Raw genomic sequence first — 20,386 nt, 5'->3', positions numbered from 1 at the left:
CACATTGACGTCAAAGTTTTGATGCTTACATATAAAGCCCTAAATGGTTTAGGGCCTTGATACTTGGCAGAACACCTACTCCCACCAAGATCTACCCGTATCATCTGAGCGAGTCAAGAGGTGAGGCTGAGGAGCTTGACGCCGAGGGAGGCCTGGAAGGAAAAAACAAGAAACCAGGCCTTCTTGGTGATAGCTCCTCGCCTCTGGAACAACCTTCCTCCGGAGATTCGTGCGGCCCCTTCGCTGGGTATCTTTAAAAACCAATTAAAAACATGGATGTTTACGCAGGCTTTCCCTCCAGTTAATATTTTCTTTTCTTTTCTTTTCTTCTTTTACTTTTTTTTCTCTTTTCCATCTTGAAGAACTTGTTATTTGATGTAATAATTTTCTTTTTTGTTATATTTATATGTTGTTTTATGTAGTTGGAGTGGTCGCAAGGCCAAATAGGTGGGATATAAATAAAATAAAATAAAAATTCCTGTTGCAGGCAAACCAATAACTTTTTATGAATTTTGGTTGTCATGTTTTGGCTTTAAAAAAAAATGAGCTCAAATAAACAATCTTGGGATGCCATAAAGATAAACTACTATATAATTACATACATTTGTGCAAGCAGAAAAAGTTTGTCATATGAATAAATTATCTGCAGAGACTTCTCTGTTAAAGACTGGGTTCTTGTTTTTGTCTGTTTAACTTCCTAGTTAGGTATGGTTATTATAGTCTCAAGGGCCAAGATTGTATTGCTGTTGTTTGGCCAAGGACGTTACACTTCCAGCTCTGCCATTCACCACTTGTTATGTTAAGGTGTTCCCAGCAGAATGAACTCATTAATGGAGTCACAACACTGGAAGAAATCTTGGAGCTCTTCTAGTTCCCTCGTCACCCATTCAATGCAGGATGCAAGGTCAGCTGGCTGTCCAGCCTTTGTTTAAGTGCTTCCACAAAAGGACTGCCACCACTTCCTGCCATATTGTTTTGCTCCAAGTCAAAATTTGCTGCCCTCCAGTTTCCTCGCATTTATTCTGGTCTGACCTCTACAGTGAGCCTGCTCAATCTTCTAAGTATATCTGAAGATAACTATGATGCCCAGAAAGATCACAAGGATTGAGAGCCAAACTCTGTTCAAGCCAAATATGGAACATCCAGTTCTGGAGATGTTTTTAACAAGAGCAATTAAAACCCAAGGGGCAACCATGTTGGTAAGAAACCAAGTCCTGCAGAGAACAATTGAAAAAGTAGCCTATGCTTAGCTTAGAGAAGATAATCTTCCAAAACCATAACTCATGGGAGGCTACCCAAATTTTCCTGAAGCCTTTGAAATCAGCTTTCCTAAAGATCATAGAATAAAGCCAGTGTGGTATAGTGACAGACTATGACTCAGGAGACCTGATTTCACATCTTGGCTTGTCTGTGGAAACTCAATGGTATGACCATTCCTCAAGTGTCTTACATCCCTTGAAAATGCTGTTAGGGTCACTGTAAAGTAGGATGTGATTCAGCTGTACATGATGACAAGAAACCACACTACAGTCCATGCCCAACTGCTTAATTTTCACATCCCTTGCAGCTGTCAGCCAATTCAAGATAAAGCAGTTACTTTCCCTGAAGATAAAGGTTCCCCTTGACATTTTTAGTCCAGTCGTGTCCAACTCTAGGGGATGGTGCTCACCCCGTTTGTCAAGCCGTAGAGCCAGTGTTTGTCCAAAGACAGGTTCCATTGTCATGTGTCCAACGTGACTAGGGAACGCCGTTTTACCTATTTATCTACTCGCATTTGCATGCTTTTGAACTGCTAGGTTGGTGAGGAGCTGGGACAAAGTGAGGGGAGCTCACTCTGTCACATGGATTCAACCTTACGACTGCTGGTCTTCTGACCCTGCAGCACAGGCTTCTGCGGTTTCCCTGAAACCTCTTGCCAATTTCACTTAAATCGGGCAGTTCTTCTGAGTGGGGCAGGATTAAGTCTTGACACATGTTCATCTTGTTCATTCTTGCATTTGCAAAGATGAAGTTATCAGTACAGCAAGGCAAGTATTGGACATTGTTCTCACCCATTAGGCATGGATACTTACACACTGCCTCATCTCTATAAATCTTTTAATCTGTTTTAGAAAAGTTTCATCCATGCCTTGTAGTTGTCACAGAACATTGCCACTTTTCTTTCTGTATACTTCTGTCCATGCTCAGATTCATGGACTTCCATGCACGTGTACACATTCCATGCAGTTGAATAGATATTTGCACTGGATCTCTTCCTTAAGTTGGTGCACTCCATTAATGAGTTTCGTCCAGCTAAGTTACAGTGAAACTCAACAGATCATACATACCTCCTCACAGCACGAGTTCAAGTTCATCTATAGGGTTGAGTGGGGCTTATTTTCATGTATTCTTTAACTGCTGTGGCTGCCACAGCCCCCCCCCCCCCCGAAAACTTCAAGCACAAGCATTATCTCCTCTCTGTGGAGGTATTTTCCAAAAGCAAGACACCCAACAGCCCAAAATAAAACCCTCGTTCAAGTCAGGCGGGCGCCGCCGGCGCCTCCCGCGCTCCTGATAAGCTCGCCAACATGGCCATGTGGGCGCCGTCGATAACGCCTGAAGAGGCCGCCGGGAAGCGCCTCTTCCCTCGGACCGCAAGTAGCCTCGGAGCAACCGGAGCTTTCCCTCCCCTCTCCCCGCAGCCAAGGAGGAAAAAAGGCCTTCGCAAAGACGGCCGGCATCTCCTCGGCGTTTTCCCTCTTGGCTTCCGAAAGAGAAAACGGGTTGGGCGAGCCGCTCCACCTCCTTGGAGCGGTGCCGTCGGGAGGCCTCCTTCTCGTCCTTGGCACCTTCTAGCCGGCTTGTGTGGCTCCCCTCACCCCCGGCCCAATCAGCCAGGGCATGAGGCGGCCTCCCTTGGAACTCCCCCCATCCTCTCCGCCAAGTCGAGTCTCAAACTCTTCACATCTGTTTTGCATTGAGATTCTTCAGGGCCCGCCCGCTCCCGTCCACCATCATCACCTCCCTCTATTTCCTCTCCTCTCCCTCCACTACACAGCGGTTTAGGAGCTGGGGGCGGGCCGGGCCCCCTCAGCCTCCTCCGTGGCCGCGGTCTTTCCCCGCCCCGGTGGCTTTTCTCCCCCATTAATCAGCCTCCGCGGTGTTCTGGCGAGAAAGCACCCCCTCCCCTTTTGCTAACTCTTCTGTAATACGGGGGAGGGGGCGGCTCTGGGATGGATGGGAAAGCTTCCTCCCCTCCCCTCCCCCTCGCTTCCTCCCCCTCTGGTCCCCGAGGACCGTGACTAAGGCTTGGCCGGCCCGAGGGCGACGCAGCCTCGGGATTGGCGGGCCGGGCGCTTGTTGGACGGAGGGCGTGACGGGGGTATAAGAGGCGCGCCGAGAGTCCGGCCAGCGCTCTCCCGCGCCTCTTCCTCGTGTGCTCTCCGGCCGTCGAAGTTCCCGAAGCCGCCGCCGCCGCCTCCTCACCCCGGGACCGTCCGGATTAGCCCGCCAAGATGAGCACGACGACCTCGACCCGGTCTTCTTACCGCCGCATGTTCGCGGGCGGCAGCCGGCCCAGCACCGGCGGCAGCTCCCGTTATGTCACGTCTTCGAGCCGCTACTCGCTGGGCAGCGCCATCCGGCCGAGCAGCGTCCGCCTGGTCTCGTCCTCGGCGCCCGGCGGCGGCATCTACGCCTCCAAGTCGGTGCGGTTGCGCAGCAGCCTGCCGCCGGTGCGCCTCTTGGCCGACGCCGGGGTGGACTTCTCGCTGGCCGACGCCATCAATTCGGAGTTCAAGGCGAACCGCACCAACGAGAAGGCCGAGCTCCAGGAGCTCAACGACCGCTTCGCCAACTACATCGACAAGGTGCGCTTCTTGGAGCAGCAGAACAAGATCCTGCTGGCCGAGCTCGAGCAGCTGAAGGGCAAAGGCACCTCGCGCCTGGGCGACCTCTACGAGGAGGAGATGCGCGAACTCCGTCGCCAGGTGGACCAGCTCACCAACGACAAGGCGCGCGTGGAAGTGGAGCGGGACAACTTGGCCGACGACATCATGCGCCTCCGAGAGAAGTAAGGGGCCCCCGGGCCGGGCCGGGCGGGAGAGGGCCCTTATTTAGGCAGCCCTCCCTGGGTGCAGACCCCATTGCGCTCGATGGGACGGAAGTCCCCGCGGGTGGGCAGAGAAGGATCGCGGGTGGGTGTGGTTCTCTCTCCGCCGCGCTTCGTGGCGGGCGCGGCCGGGCGAGGTCGGTTCAATACGCTGCGCCCGCTGCGTGGACGATCCGCAGCTGCGATCCGGAGGGGGCTGCGGTCCGAAGGTTTAGCGGCTTGGGAACCGCCAAAGAAGCTCCAGTCAGGCGCAATGTTTGGTTTGTTCGTTTGTTTGTTTTTCGCAAAAGGGTTGTTTTTAGAGTAACTTGCTGATAAACGCGGTGTAAGTGTCTGAAGAGTCACTTTTATCTACCTTTTTAATCTGACTTTTTTTAAAAGAAAGTTTCTCAGATGGTACCTGCTAAATTTCCCATCTGAATGCAGTGAAAATGTGTTATTTGGCCTTTAGAAACGTTGTCCACAGTTTCCAAACTTTTTCAGGCTCCTGGTAGTTCTTTTCAAGAGTGGGAGGGAAGGACTGAAGCTGCTGCGCCAGTCTTTATGCTTAAACAGAAGTCCAAGTGTGTTCAAAAGCTTGCCGTCATTTCTCACATGATTTGAGTTATAATTGTTGTTTTCTGTGTGTCTGGTGAGTCTTCCAAAGTATCTCATGATGAAAAAGTTCAGACTCTTTTCAGAGCTGACCGTGTGAAAAAAATCGTGCTGTTTGCCAGAAAAGCTTGGGAAGTGCCAGTGGGGTGGCGCAGTAACTATTCTTCCTTGCTTTTGAAGAGATGCTTGGGTGGTCTTTTCTTTGCACGCTGCAGGACAAAGGAGGAGGGCTGATAAAGTTTCCTGCAAACTTTCATACTTTGCAAGTCTTTCTTTATTCATACCACAGTGTTGCACAATCTAAAATTATGGACCTATATGAAATATATGTAATTTTTAAAAAAATGTTAAGATAATTAAACAATTTGTGACAGTGCCTTGCATCTATTTGCAGGCCAATCCTTTGAGCGTTTATTTGTAAGGAACAAATTAGTATTTTGTCCAGGAAGTGAGAGTTTTATTTGCAAATATCTGAGATGGGGTGTGGCTTACCTTTAAGTATGGGTATGGAGGACAGGATTCCTACAGTTCAATCTGGTGCTGGTTTTCTTAAATTGAAGTCTCACGTTATTCAAAATAAAAGTATTACTGCCAAGTAAATATATTAATTTGCCATTTTAATGCTAGAGTAATATGCGTACTTCCTTGGAAGTAACAGCAGTTGGGTTTTTCTGAGGACACATTGCTAAGATTGCATTCGTAGTCTCTGCCGATTGTTGCATCCACTTATGTAGGATCTTCAAGGTCACATGGTTGCAGATATCCCATAATTTGCCACGTCAATACTAGAATTGCAAAATCTGAAGCATCAGGACTGAGTTAGCAGCTTGATGCAACTTAATGAAAGACTCCAGTTTTAGCACAATGTGAACTCACATAATTAAGCAAATGAACTACCATTTAATTCAGTATGCATACCCTTTTCAATTAGTTTAAATAACCATTTTTGACAGGGCTTGTGACCCCATTTTTGGTGCAGATTTGCTCCCAGCCTGGACAGGCAGCAGTGAAAACAGCTCTGCAAATGATGGAGGGGGATGCTTTTGTTTGAAAGGCTTCCCCTCCCACTTTCTTTCCACTTCCCTCTTTCTTTCTCAACTGGGTGTGGCTGCCTGCCTGTTACATCTGACCTTCTGTTGGTTGACTGTTTGACCATCTTTGCATGTGTCCTTTCTTTTCCAGACTTCAAGATGAGATGCTTCAGAGAGAAGAAGCTGAAAACACTCTGCAGTCTTTCAGACAGGTTTGTAGTGATCTTCTGTTGAAGTTTTTAAAAGTGTGCTTTAAATGTGGAGCCAACATCTTAAGTTTTTAAGCAGAATATAAAGCCATCTGCTGGTTGGAAAAGGTACAGGAGTGCCAGCTCTAGAATGATGAGTACAGTGTACATTCACGATACTGAAGAGTTTGTAGGCTTCATTGACTGCATTTTGCTTTTGACTCTTTGTTTCTAAGCAAATCTTAGATGTTAAAGAACATAACACAAGTTCTGATGGATCCAATCATTGTCCCGTATGATCCAGCATTGTGCTCCCACACTGGCCAACCAGATGCTTCTGCAAATTCCATAACCAGGAGAATATAAAGACATGTCCCACTCAGGCTTTTGTTCCCCAGCAACTGGAATTTGGAGGCCTGCCACCGTTAATTCCAGCAGTACCATAGAGTCATGACCTTGTACAAATCACGCTGCATCATATAAAATGCCCAACTGCTATATTTCCTGGATATGGCTTGTTAATAACCCTCATGCATACAGTTTTAGTGTTTTACATGAAGTAAGTTTGATCCTAGTATTTTGAGTTTAGTAGGAGACGTGACCTGGAGCTTCTTTGATTTCAAGGGGGCTGCTCCAACCTGGTCTGGACAGTCTGGATCACCTGACAGCTTAGAAATGTAGGGTAGGTGACTCGAGCACCAACATATGGTGAGTTTGAAGCTGAGAAGTTTTATCTGAAGACTCTGTTCCTGCTATTGAGAACTGTGTGATTAGAATCATAGAACTGGAACATCCCCCTGCAAGTACAGAAAAACCATATTCAAAACATCCTTGATTGGTCACCATCTAACCTCTGCATAAAAAGGAAGGAAAGCCCACCATCCTTTGAGGTTGTTGATTCCATTGTTGAATCGCTCTCGGTGCTAGGAAACTCTTCCTAACATTTATTCAAAATCTCTTTTCTTGTAACTTGAATCTTGTCCTCTAGAGCTGCAAAAAAACAAGCCTGCTCCATATGGCAGTTTTACCACATCACAGCCTTTACAATGCTTGAAGATGGCTATCCTCAGCCTTCTCTTCTCCATCAACCTTTCCTCACAGGGCTTGATTTCCACCCTTTTACTATTCTGGTCAACTGATGCTTAAAACTGCCCATAATGGTGCAGGTGAGGTCTGGCCAAAGCAGAACAGTGTGGTACTATTAGTTTCCCTGATCTGGGTATCACACTTCTCTTGATAAACTTATTTTTGATTATTAGTTGCCATTTCTTTTTCTTCCTTTGAACCCAAGGCTGAAGATGTCTGTTTTCCTTTCTTCTCCCCATTTTAACTACGCAACAACCCAATGAGGTTGTCAAGTTGAGGGAGAGTTACTGGCTCAAGGTTACCTAGTGGATTTCATGAGCTGGAGAAATCTAGATCTTATATACTGAACTCTAAGCTGCACTTGGGCTTCTTACTCAGCCTTTTTGAGCACATACAAAAACTTAAACCTGTCTGTGTTCTCAGACTTTTCAGGGGCTAAGTATTGTTTTTGTTTTATCAGAGTCTAGCCTGTTGCCCAGCAAAACTCTTGTGGAATCATTTTTTCCCCCCGATTGGTAAGGGTGAAAGGGGGCCATCTGTTCGCTTGGCTGAAAGCTATTAATGGTTTCTATGGGATTCACTATGGAATGCAGATGCCGGCATTACAGGGAGTGTGGTGGCAGCAGATTGAAATAATAGAAGCCTTTGTATTCTGGGGTGCTTCTAGCAGGCTGCATTCTTACTGGATGTGTAATGATGCAAGCACATTTTAGAAACCCACAAATTAAAGCATTGGCTACTTTGGCTGGCCCAGTCTCTAAGTGGTTATTGAACAAAATTTTTGAGCTGATTATGCATCTGACATGAAAGATCACCTAAAACCAATCTCTTTAGAAAGGATGTTAATTCGGATTTGAATTGTTAATGGTGGAGATATGTTGCTTTCCCACCAGACTTGAGAAGAGAGGAAAAGCCAGGGCCTTAAATAACTGCTCTTCCTCAGTCTTTTAAACTAGGCATCCATTGTTAGAAAGGCACCAAAGAAGCTGCTGGCAGCTATGCTTTTAATATGCACACATTGGCTATTTCTTCATTCCCTGGGCTTAATTTTGCCCAGTGCAGGACTTCTGAATTATTTGTAGGTTTCATCACACACACCCCCATGAAACTTGTATTAAATTCTCAGTTTGGCAAGACAGCTTTTGAGAATCAGCTATCAAAATGTTTTTGCTTCCCAAGAAAATCTGAGAAGAGAAGATTTTCTGGAAGAAAAATAGTTTCAGCAAAGCAGCTACAGTTTTTGAGCTGAGTCGGGCAAGATCTGTGAAAAGTAACATTTTTAGTTAGCTTACAATTGCATGTGCAATATGGGAAAAAGGTTTTTGAACCAGATAAAGTTTTATGTAGAAGTAACCTAAATCTGCAGCCCTCTATATACTGTACTGTTCTGGAATGAGCCCTACATTATTTTCAAGCAGATATTCATAAATTGTGCAGCTAGTTGGTTTGAGACCTTCAAGCAGTGGAAGATATAAGTGAAATTAAAATGAAATAGCTATTAAAGCACAACATGAAGCTTGTAGTCTGGTCTGTGCTTCACATCTTTCTGAAATTGAAAGTTTGTTCATCTCTTGGATGATGCTCTACTGACATTCTTGTCAGGAAGACGGTTTCAGTCTGTATAGGTCAGTGATGGCAAACCTATGGCACGCATGCCACAGCTGGCACTTAGAGCCCTCTCTGTGGGCACATGTGGCATAAGTTGCTAGATTGCTACCCCCGGCAGCAAACCTGAGGAGGAGGCTGCAGTGCTAGTGCCCCAACAGGTGGTGGACCAGGATCTGGAGCAGCTGGTGCTGTCAGCGGCGGGCCAGCCAAGCTATAGGCGGTGGTGGGGTGGGGTACGACTGAAGCGGGATCTGGAGTGGAGTCTGGAGGCACCCCTGTGCCCGGGATTCCCCTTTCCACTGCTACTTCCGCTTCCATTGCTGTTGCCCGCTGGGTTGGAGGTTTCTTTCTTTTCTTTTTAAAGTTTGGGCACTCAGGTTCAGAAAGGTTCGCCATCACTGGTATAGATGGTGAGAGCCAGTATGTCAGATCTGAATGATGCTTTTCTGAAAATGAGATCATACGTAGCCCAGTCATCAATCTTAGATGTTACAGGTCCCAGAGTTTATACTATCTGCTGGTACTTGGCCATTGAATGTTTTATTTTCTAAGATGGGCTGGGCAACCTTTGAGAGTCTGGGGTCATTATTGCCCTCCCTGAAATATCATGAGCTGCACCACCCCAGGAAAAAAGCAACACTGTTTTTCACCCTCTCAAAAATGCAGATTATATCCCAAGAATTGCATTCCCCTCCGTGGGAGGCCACTTGGCATTTTTAAGCTGATTTCATGCTAGAAAAGTCCTTGTTGAGAAACAGGAAGTAACCAGACTTTCAAGTCTAAAATCCTGTGTTTTATTTTGGGCAGGGCAGTAAGAGCCTTTGAATGGCAAAATGCTCCTTATTGTTTCTGGAGGGTGCAACATTTTCATTAGCAGTCTTTTGGGGGAGTTGCAGAAGGGCCTTGAGGGCAACACGGGAAAGTAGCAGGGTGATACCCCACTGCCAGTTGCACTTTGCCCACCCTGACCTAAAGCATAGCACTGTGCGTCCTTCATAAGAATTTAAATCATTCACTGAAAGGTAGTCTCATAGTGGACAATCCTATTAACAATTATCCCTTGATTAAGAATTATTTCTGAATAATTCAAGATTCAGAAACAGCTCTGCCAAATAGCTGAAGTAGAGATGTGAAGGTTTACCTGTGCATTAGGGACCCACAGGAGAGTATTGCAACAAACTAGAAGTGGGGTTGTGGGTCAAGATAAGTGATCGTTTTGGGCTGAGTCGCTCCGTTTCTACTGCATGGACTTCTGTGTTTATGACACAGTTCAGAGAAGGGCTCTGTCCCTCATCAGTCAGAAGCATGAGGACATCTGTCTCATTCACCCTCACGTTTTGTTTTGAAACCATCCAAGTCTTGTCCTTTTGGGATCTGGTCCATCAGAGCATTTGGCCCCTTCAGTATAGCATATATAATCTTCCATTGATGAGTTTAATGGCCCCTAAGAGGCGTGGTGTCTCCTTTTACCCAGGATAATCTTGTGATGCTGATGATGTGCTGACTTATACCATATGTGCTGTGTGCATGCGGTGTCAGTGTTCCCATCAGGCAGGCAGTCTTGATGAATGATGCAAGCTGGAAATGTAGCTGTACTGCAACATATCAGAACTTCTCCAGTGAATCTATGAGTTGGTAGTTCTGTGCATCTGTGCCAAACTACTGAAAGCATGGATAGGTTTGGAACCTAAACTACTTATAGCATATTATACTCTTCCTGCTACCCTCTGTATCTGAAAGATAAGAACTGCTGAATAGCTGAGTGATTTAGGTTAGGAGTTCAATTTCCCATTGTGCTTCCTTAACAGGGGTTGGACTGGATGATCCATAGGGTCTCTTGGAGCTCTGCAGTCTCAAGATGATTATTATTAACTCTTGTTATCCATGTTGGTGAGCGATTATGACTCTTGCATGGTGGGAGTTGCAGTCTAACACATCTGGAACATGTCAGACTTAGATATTTATGGGATAAAAGCAGAATCTTGGAACAACTGCTTGTGTGAAACTTGCATGCTTATCCATCAAACTGTTGGCCAAAATCCTATTGCTTAATTAGGAGTCTTTGAATCAATGAACTTATTATGGAGGAGTTTACCTGCCAAATCCTTATTGATTCAATGGATCTAGTGCAATTTACTATGGTAAGCACAGTATTTTGGCCAAAAACTGTTTTATTTTTTGCCTTTGTTCTATTACAGGGACTCAAGCTGGGTAACAAAATGATAAAGAGCATGTAATATTATGCTTTTGCAATATTTAAACAATTAAATGCATTTTATTAAAACAACCACTAAATTAAAACAATATAAAATATTTTGAAAGCATATTAAAAGAAAACTTAAAGTACAACCACACTGCCAGACATTAAAAGCCCTTTCTCCAGTGGCCAGTGTGTTTCCAAAAGTTTGTCTGAATATATGCCAATGGGAAGACAGCTGAGAAGTGGCCAGACAGTCCCTCTTCCAGAGGAGATAGTGACACACAGGGTTTGAACCAGAACTGCCGTTGCTCACACCTTCAAATCATATTCTCCCCCCCCCCCCCCGCCGCCGCTTTGGTTTGGATAGAAATTGTCCTTTTCAATCCTTGTAACTTAAGGGGAGGTTCTGATTCTTGTATCTCAGTGTTCCAAACTCCATAAATTGACTGGTCTTACAGGCCTAAAGTATACTTTTTCATTGCTTGCCCACATTTCATTGCCAGTAATCTGCTTCAGTGCAGTATTTACTGTTCTTTCATATTTTTCTGCCTTTGTGCACAGCATAGCTTCATACGTGTAGCCTTTTGTGTCCTAGTCTTATGCTGTCGAGTTAGCTAGCGTGTATTGTCTCTTCCTTGCTTTGAAGTTCTTTCCTCCACTTGTTACTTCTTACTGGTTGTATTTACAACCTGCTTCTGTGAGCCGAAGCCAGAATACCTGGCTCTCTACCTCTTCCATTTTATCAACTCAGCAGCCTTGTGAGGTAGGTCAAGCGGAGGAAAAAAAAGTGTAATTGGCCCGTGGCTGTCTGGTCTAGTTTCACAGCTCAGTGGAGATTTGGAACTTGGCTCTCCAAATCCCAGGGCAACATTCTTACTGCTAAGCATACCTATCTGTTGGGGAAATACTCTTATGTGCACTAGTTTTCCTGCAGCTGAACTGAGAGTAAGCTGTGTATGTTGAGATAGTCAGAATGTGCATTTTTGAGCTAGATTTGAAATGTCTTAAAGAAGATTTGGATTCTTCTCTTGCATAAGTCCATAGCCATGAAATTGAATTAAAAAAACAGCATTGCTCAGCTTCTGTGTTACAATGCCGGGCAAATCTGCACAGTCCACAGGAAACAGAAGTAGCTCTAATCCCATCACATGCTGCCAGATAGACACAACATCACATTGTCTGTGTTTTTGTTTTGGCTGTATTTGCAGTATTTACACTCCTTCTTGCCTGGGACTTCAGCTCTTGAGGGAAACCAGTAATTTCTTTATAGGTAGTACAGTTGTTTTCCTAAATGCAGTGTAGTGAAAACTCAGGAGAATTCATTATTAACTGCTGGAAGGACGGCTTTCTTCTTTATGAACCTCCCCACCTTTAAATATTTTTCAGACCAGACCTTCTCACCATCCCATCACCATGAGATACATTTGGTTGGGATCGAAAAGACTCTTCTCAGTGGCTGTTTCCAAGCTATAAAATCTGCTGCTCAAGAACGGCTCATTTAACTCTGCTTTTGTTGTTCTGCTAGTGGGCATTTACTTACTCCAGATAGGGCTTGGGCATTTAAGTTAACTGTTTTGCTGAAGTAGCTTTTAGGTGGCAAGGGTTTTCTTTATGTTTTTATTGGTGTAGTTCTCCCTGGATTGCTTTTATGTTCCAAATTTCTTTTTTTTTTTTTAATTCTGTGTCTAGAATCCTATTGGTGTTTGTGTAATTTGCCATGGCTAATTGATGAGATGCTAGGGTATATCTCACTCTTGTTATGTTGAGTACCTGATTGTGCAATTGAGATGTGCCCTGGCATCTCATCGGTTAGCTACAATTAGCTGCAGCAAGTTACAGCTTCTGTGAACACCAATAGGATTCTGGCTTCTGTTTTATTTAGTTAAATGCTCGCTCTCTCCCCCTCTGTATATGTGTATGAGAAGACAGAGAGAGAGAGAGAGAGAATGGAATATTAAAGAGTTTGCTTTACGTGCATCAAGGCATCTGGTACCCGATTTGTACAATATCTAAAGATTGTAAATTGTGCAGTGTCAGTCTAAGATATTTTGAAGTGTGTGGCCTCTTTGTAACAGGTAGCAAAGATTAGCACTGCCCACCCCACCCTCTTCTGTGTACAGAAGCCTGCTGTGTTGACAGTTGGATCTCACTTGGTGGAAACAGTTCAGTGTTCTCTATAATAATCCAAGCACAGCAGGCTCTGTTAGGTGGAGGTTAGCCTAGTTTAGGAAGCAAAGGGGGAGATGATAGGGGACCTATCATCATTTTACCCAGTGATAGAGTTACCCTGAAATTCTGCAGTAGTGAAAATGATATGCAAGTGCATAAATTTAAACATATGATTGATTTCATCTAAAACTGTTCATATTTTCTAACTGGACAGAAATGGGCATGGGATTTTTTTCCTGATGATCAGACATGTTTAGTCTAACTTGTCATCTCTTAAATACTGGGTGATGTTGATTTATCAAGAGGCCTTCAATTTAGTAGGTTTCTATGACCTGTACTCAGTAAACAAAACTAAGGGTATGCTCTCTTGGGTTTTTTTTCAATATATTCAGGGTCCCCTGCCCCCACTATCCAAAAGTAGCTGCAGCGGAATTCTGAATTGGGAACAAACAATCCCATAATGTATCCTCAGTGTTTAAGCATTATATTTAAACTGGTTGTTAATTAATGGATTTATTAACATATGACCACACAAAAACATACATTCTTCTTAGCATCTTCACATTTTAAGAAAGAAAACATGTCTCATCCGAAAAAACAACTACTAAATATTACACTGAAAGGGAAATGCAGTTTACCCATGGCTTATTTAGACAGTAACCACATTTTAAATATATTAACTATAAAGTGTCCATAAGTATCTTTATCTCTGTTTAATTTAATTCCAGTTATACTGAGACTTTCTTTTCCCTCCCTCAGGATGTTGACAATGCCTCTTTGGCTCGCCTGGATCTTGAACGCAAAGTTGAATCCCTGCAAGAAGAGATTGTCTTCTTGAAGAAGCTTCATGAGGAGGTGAATTGAGTTTGGTCAGCTTTTGAGTGCTGGTACTTGAGAAATGTAAGGTGGCGATACTGGAGCTAGTGATTGTTCATTGTCTGATATTGTGGGTTTCTTTTCCTGAAGGAAATCCGCGAGCTTCAAGCCCAACTCCAGGAGCAACACATCCAGATTGATATGGATGTTGCCAAGCCTGATCTTACTGCTGCCCTGCGCGATGTGCGCCAACAGTATGAAAGTGTTGCTACCAAGAACCTTCAGGAAGCTGAAGAGTGGTACAAATCTAAAGTAAGTGAGTGACTTCCTGCACAATTGTTTTTAAGTTCACTTTTGTGATATGCCACCTTTCTCTCCATTGGGGACCCGAGACAGCTCATAACAACCAAAGATATAAAACAAGGAATAGTTTTAAAAATACTATCTAAATATATTAAAAACCATTGAACCATGTAGAAGGCAAACAATATTTTAAATATAATTTGCTTTTGTTGGCACCAGGTCTACATGGCAGATTGTATGACTTAAACTGAAAATATAATTACAGGGCAGTAACATGTTAAAACAAATAAGCTGCTGATATATTGGGCTATGCTGTTAAAAACAGTTGGAGTTCTGAAGGGACATCTTGTTACTGTAAACAAAGGCCCTGCAGAAAGAGAGAGAAGAGGAAAAAAAAGGGTCAGTTTACTTACTGCTTAGGTAAGATATAAAAGACTGTACTGTACGAGTCTCATTAAACCTTAATGGTACACAGTCTGATCCATCAGAATTAGGCTAGTGCCATAAAGTAGGAACCAGCAGTGGAGTTCTTTGATTTGTTTAAGTCACATACCAATCTTAAACATCGGTAGTGGACTTTTAAATCCTTAGTCCTTAATGTAACACATATTATGTAAATGATGATGACTTTCACTTTTGACATGTTTGTATGGTTATTAACTCTAGCATGTTGTTAGTTTGCAGATCTCTCTGAAGCAGCTAGCCGGAACAATGATGCGCTGCGCCAGGCCAAACAAGAAGCGAATGAGTACCGTAGGCAAATCCAGTCTCTCACCTGTGAAGTGGATGCCCTTAAAGGAACCGTAAGTGAAAGATGCCACTTGAGGCAGAAGGCTTTGGGGTTTTCTTTAAGAAGAACACAGATGGTTAGTGGGATAAGCATACGATAAACTTCCATCATCCCTGGTCTTTGGCCATACTGGCAGGGACTGATGGAGGTTAAAGGCCCACAATTTCCTCTTCTGAGCTATAGAAGGCATGCATATATAAGAGTTTAATTATGAGGTTAGAGGGACGTGGTAGCATTTCGGGTTAAACCGCAGAAGCCTCTGAGCTCCCATCGCTTGTCCCAGCTCCTGCCAACCTAGCAGTTCGAAAGCATGCAAATGCAAGTAGATAAATCGGTACGACCACGGTGGGAAGGTAATGGTGTTCCGTGTCTAGTTGCGCTGGCCACGTGACCACGGAATATTGTCTTCGGACAAACGCTGGCTCTATGGCTTGGAAACGGGGATGAGCACCGCCGCCTAGAGTCGGACGCTACTGGACATTTGTGAAGGGGAACCTTTACCTAATTATGAGGTGGTTTGAGTTTAATTGTGAGATGGTTTCCTGCACACTTCTGTTTGTTTTCCATATTTGAAAATGACTTGATTATAATATATTGTTTATATATAATTGAATATATTACTTACATATATATAATGGAATATTACTGCACCAAAGTGTGTTGTGAGCCATAGAGTTTTAAGTAGGTACAGCATTGATCACTGCTGCCAATTAATATGCACTTTTGAAACCCCCTACAGAATGAATCCCTGGAACGCCAGATGCGTGAGATGGAGGAAAACTTTGCTCTTGAAGCTGCTAATTACCAAGACACTATTACTCGTCTCCAAGACGAAATCCAGAACATGAAGGAAGAGATGGCTCGCCATCTTCGCGAGTACCAAGAACTCCTGAATGTCAAGATGGCTCTTGATATTGAGATTGCCACTTACAGGAAACTGCTGGAAGGAGAGGAGAGCAGGTAATGGGTACATCTCTTTCACCTCTGGTAGGCGACTCTGAAACAAAATTTAAAAAATCACAAATGTGTATCTAATTTGTTGTTACTCTTTTTACAGAATTTCCATGCCTATTCCGACCTTTGCTTCCCTGAACCTGAGAGGTAAGTTGCAGGAAATTGCTATTATTCCCAGAGGTATAACTTCATGAAGAAATATTAACATTTGATCTTAAGTTGGCATTGAAACTGCTCAGGACTGGCATCTGACTGACACAAATGGTTTTGACTTTCACTGGATCCTGATGAATATGTAAATCATTATACAAATGCAGGAGCAAGTAATACCTTTATTAGATCACCAAAAAGAATTGAACAATCTTTTTCAGGTCTAAATCATTGTCCCTCCTGTGTTGTATCTAATGATTGACATCCTTTTGCACATGTTCGCCTGCAACAGGAGTGGCATAATTGGTGATGACAGATTAAAAACTTCCTTTTGTGATTTTTAGAGGTGTGCACTCCTCATGAGCAGTGAAGTAAATTCACATTTATTGTGATATAGCAAAGGGAATATGTCAGTTTGTCACTGCTGACAGGTAGACCTCGTCCAAGCTGATCTTAACCAATGTGTAATGTGTAGTTAGGATTTCTAAAGAAGCAATTCATTTGTATCACATCTGAGGGTAGTGAGTTGTTCCACTTTGAGTCATCTTTACGTGTATCTGACTTTCTTTAAAGTTGTGTTTTGCAGTAGACTTAATGCAGATGCCTTAGTAATCTGATGTTTACTTCATGAGTGGTTTGCATAGTACTTGACCCAAAGAAACCACTGAAATAAGCATTGCTAGTTGCAGGGGTACGTCAGTTTATGAAATTAATGCATCCTCTGGGACATTATGTAATGCAGACATTTCATAAACCGATAACGCAGATTGCGCTAGAAACGGGGGTGGCGCTAGAAACCTCCAGGTGCGATGCATCCTGGGGAAACCCTTCCATACAGTGGGGAAAATTTTTTAAAAAAGTAAACCGGGGCATTATTTTGTATGGATTTCGGTTCGTAAACCGAAAATTACGTAAACCGAGGCTTTCGTAAAGTGAGGCATGCCTGTATCTTTCTAACACAAGGGAACATGGAGGACCGAGGTTTTAACCATGGTACATTATTCTATCTACAGAAACAAACCTTGAGTCTATTCCAGTGGACACCCACTCAAAGAGAACACTCCTAATCAAGACTGTTGAAACTAGAGATGGACAAGTAAGTGCAAGTTCCGCAACAAAGAAAAATTAATTATGATTATGTCTCTGTATGTGTTTGGTTAATTGATAGTTGTTAACCTAGCTCCAGTGGGGAGAGGTATTTGCAAAATAAGAAATGTTGTTTCTCATATGTGATACATCCACAACTGAAATCTAACAGTACATTAGTTCAAGAATTTAAATTTAAAGTAGAATAGGTACATTGAAGTCACTGAGCCTTACATTAGAGACATTGATTTTATTGGGGCTAAATAGGACCGGCTCTGTGATCAGTTTTGGGGAAAGAATGTTGGTTATGCCAGCTTTCTGAGATTTTTGTCAGGTCACTTGCTTAGTTCAAAGCTTTGCTGAAGAAATTCCAGAGGAGGTGCTGTGCTAGTCATAAGCTAACAGGTCCAGGGATAGCTCTGCTGGTCAGTTGGTGGGGGGTCGAAGGGAAGGAGCAATCAAAGAAAGGGAAAGCTGCATCTGAACTGCAGCCTTAAGCTGCCTTACCAGCCCTAGGCTCAGAGTGAGATGTCTTGAGGGTGGGTAGCAGAAAACAGGGAAAGCTTGGTAGTAAAAAGCAGTGTGCTTTTCAGTTCAGCACAGATAGGCCTAGTAAATAAAAACCAGGTTGAAGAAAGTCTGGCACTGCCCTTTTTCCTGCCAGTGCAGTTTTAAAATGGGTTGGCAATCAGTTTTTCAATGGACTGCTACATTTCTTCAGAGTTAGGGGTGGTGTGGGAGATGCATAGGAGTTGGTAGAGCCACCTTTTCCCTTTCGGTTGTTCAGCTTCCTGTCTAATTAGAGGAGGGATGGATCCCTCTTCTCAGATGTCTGAACTGATCTCTTTATCAGGAGTTCTTGAAATCAGGGCACGAGGGCTGCATGGAGCTCTAAGACCATAGGTTGCACACTACAAGTTTAAACAGCTGTTAATACAATGACAGTTGATCACTAGGTGAAAATGGAATCCAGTGCCAAAGGGTACTTGGTCTACAACATGTTTTGAAGCTGAGGTCTGCCAGCAATTAACTGTTTTAATGGTTGTTGCCACTTGATTTCAACAGGTTATCAATGAGACTTCTCACCATGATGATCTGGAGTGAAGAGAGAACAGCACATCTTGAATTTGAACTCATACCAGCATGACTAAAAAGAGAAACAGCCTTCAAGTGCCTTTCTGCAGTTTCTTCCAAGAGCGCAAGGTGGTTATGCTAGAAGAAATAGGTCTTAGATCTTGCAAAGCTGACTCTCTCTCGATGGATCTAGGAAAGCTTAACAAAAAAAGGGAGTCTAGTTAAGATAACAATATATTGTGCTGCAATACTGTTTTTTAAGTTTCTTAATTGAATAAAATGGCTTTTTTTTTCCAGCACAGTATGAGCAACCTCTTACTGCTTCAATAAACATTTGGGAAATGGCTTTCTAATGTCTTTTAATTTGTGGCAAGGTGATAACGATGGTCATGAATCTACTTTCACTGCAGCAGGGGCAGGAGATGGAGCTGTGGTGAAAGCATTGAGATGGCATGCAGATAGGCTTTGCTTGTAAACGTGGGGCCTGCCAAGGTGAACATACACTTCTTGAGGGGATGACAAGGGGATAGGATAGGCATTTCCACCTGCATTTTGATGAATACAGTTTTGGCATTGACTGTTTTTCTTTAAAAATTAAAAAAAAAGGTGGGGGAGAAACAACTGCGTGGGCCATATCAAAAATCCATAAACAAGGTTAGGTAATACCTTTATTGGGTTATTAAATAACATAACAAGGCTAGTTTTCAGATTGTGCAGGTCTCTTCATCAGACTAGAGGTTATGGAGCTTTGGATATGAGAGTAACGAAAAAGTTCAAAGATCAGCCTGATTGCATTTGGGGATCTGTAGTTTAGATTCCAAGATGGGAGATGAACTGGGAGATGCCACAACACAGCTTGAGTTGTGGTACTTATCGCTTCAGAAGATGTAGAATTAGTTGTTCTTCATTGACATATGGTGGCCAGTCACTCAGTGGCTTTTCCCCCGTTTTCATAAAACATTCACAATACTTTATTTATTGGATTTCTATCCCGCCCATCTAGACCAAAGGTCTACTCTGTAATCTTTTATTACAGGAGGGAAAGGATTTGCTTCCCCCCCCCAACTTTGAAACACTTGTTGCAGTTAGTGATAACAGTTCCTTTAATTGGAAATGGAACTCGGTTCACAATTAGGAACTCATTTAAAAAGCTGGAAAATGTGTCATCCCCCTTTCCCCAAGGTCACTGCAAAATTTGGAACACTGCAACCCTTTAAGTGAGGGGGACATCCTACTAGGGCAGTTTCCCTGTTCCATCACACTATTTTTTAAAAAAATTACCTCGTCTTATGAAGGACCCAAGGCAATATACATAATTGAAAGACAATATTAAAGGTGAAAACAGTTAAGTATACAAATGCTAAAAACAAATGCCACATTAACAAAAGCAACACCAAAATCACATTCAAAGTAAGGCTCAACAATCCAGTTAAGAACCTCACTGAAGGAGCCAAATCATTAAGGGAAAGCTTGCCTTAAGTGAAAGATCTGCCTGCTTGCAGGAGGACAGCAAAGATGGAGCTAGACATGGAGGGAATGGGCTCATCCTACAGCAGCCTCCATTAAGAGCTTTCTGTTTGTTCAGTCGTGTCCGACTCTTTGCGACCCCATGGACCAGAGCACGCCAGGCCCTCCTATCTTCCACCGCCTCTTATTGGGCAGCTCTTATTTCAGATGCCAAAAGGTGGCTTAAAGCAAAAGGACTTGACCCATTGGCAGAAGGGCAGAGAAAGGAAGGGTGGCCCAGCCTATCCTGTCATGAAAAGGATTTCCACAGCCTGGGAATAGCTACCAGAAGCCCTTTCCTTCAGTTGTGTTCTTGGTAAAATGCAGCTGTGAAGTTGGCAGGCCTGAGAAGATGTGGGATCTTCCATATAGGGAAATGCAGTCTTTCAAAACAGCCTGGACTCAAGTTTTTTTAAGGGCTTTCTAGGTCACGGCCAGCATGAATTGGGTTTGGAAAATTGGTGAAACTACTGTTAACAGTTGATTTGCTTCCTGCACCTGATTCTGATTAACAGTTTGGCTGCAGCATTTTGAAGAACTGGAGTGCCTTTAATGGCATTCCATAATGGATTATGTAGTCCAAAATCCCTGGACAGCACCAGAATGGGTGAGCTGTTTTATTTTTGTGTAATTGTATGAATTGTGAGCAGCTGAAGGCCTGAGAAGAGGCTTTCTCCTTCAGCAACCCTTTCCATGTGTAGTTTCTGTAGCACTTTGGTTAAGATTGTTATACTATCTCTT

General features: G+C 43.4%; 1 protein-coding gene across 1 annotated transcript; it reads left to right on the top strand.

The window, feature by feature from the left end:
• The first annotated feature begins 3,370 nt into the window (after positions 1–3,370).
• Positions 3,371–18,485, top strand: VIM (vimentin). Its single transcript, XM_020806647.3, has 9 exons — positions 3,371–4,051; positions 5,867–5,927; positions 13,726–13,821; positions 13,933–14,094; positions 14,763–14,888; positions 15,615–15,835; positions 15,933–15,976; positions 16,993–17,075; positions 18,131–18,485. Exons 1-9 carry the CDS (start codon positions 3,495–3,497, stop codon positions 18,167–18,169), a joined length of 1,389 nt encoding a protein of 462 aa, XP_020662306.3. The 5' UTR covers positions 3,371–3,494; the 3' UTR covers positions 18,170–18,485.
• The last annotated feature ends 1,901 nt before the right edge of the window (positions 18,486–20,386 follow it).

Source organism: Pogona vitticeps, chromosome 6 (genome assembly GCF_051106095.1).
Source record: "Pogona vitticeps strain Pit_001003342236 chromosome 6, PviZW2.1, whole genome shotgun sequence".
NCBI classification, from domain to species: Eukaryota; Metazoa; Chordata; class Lepidosauria; order Squamata; family Agamidae; genus Pogona; species Pogona vitticeps.
This window is presented reverse-complemented; position numbering and strand designations above follow the sequence as displayed.

Bases quoted from the DNA above. Each gene is read 5' to 3' on its own strand.
- VIM (XM_020806647.3), top strand. From the start codon at position 3,495: ATGAGCACGACGACCTCGACCCGGTCTTCTTACCGCCGCATGTTCGCG. The intron at 14,889-15,614 runs GTAAGTGAAAGA...AACCCCCTACAG, and splicing joins TGGATGCCCTTAAAGGAACC to AATGAATCCCTGGAACGCCA. The intron at 17,076-18,130 runs GTAAGTGCAAGT...TGATTTCAACAG, and splicing joins TTGAAACTAGAGATGGACAA to GTTATCAATGAGACTTCTCA.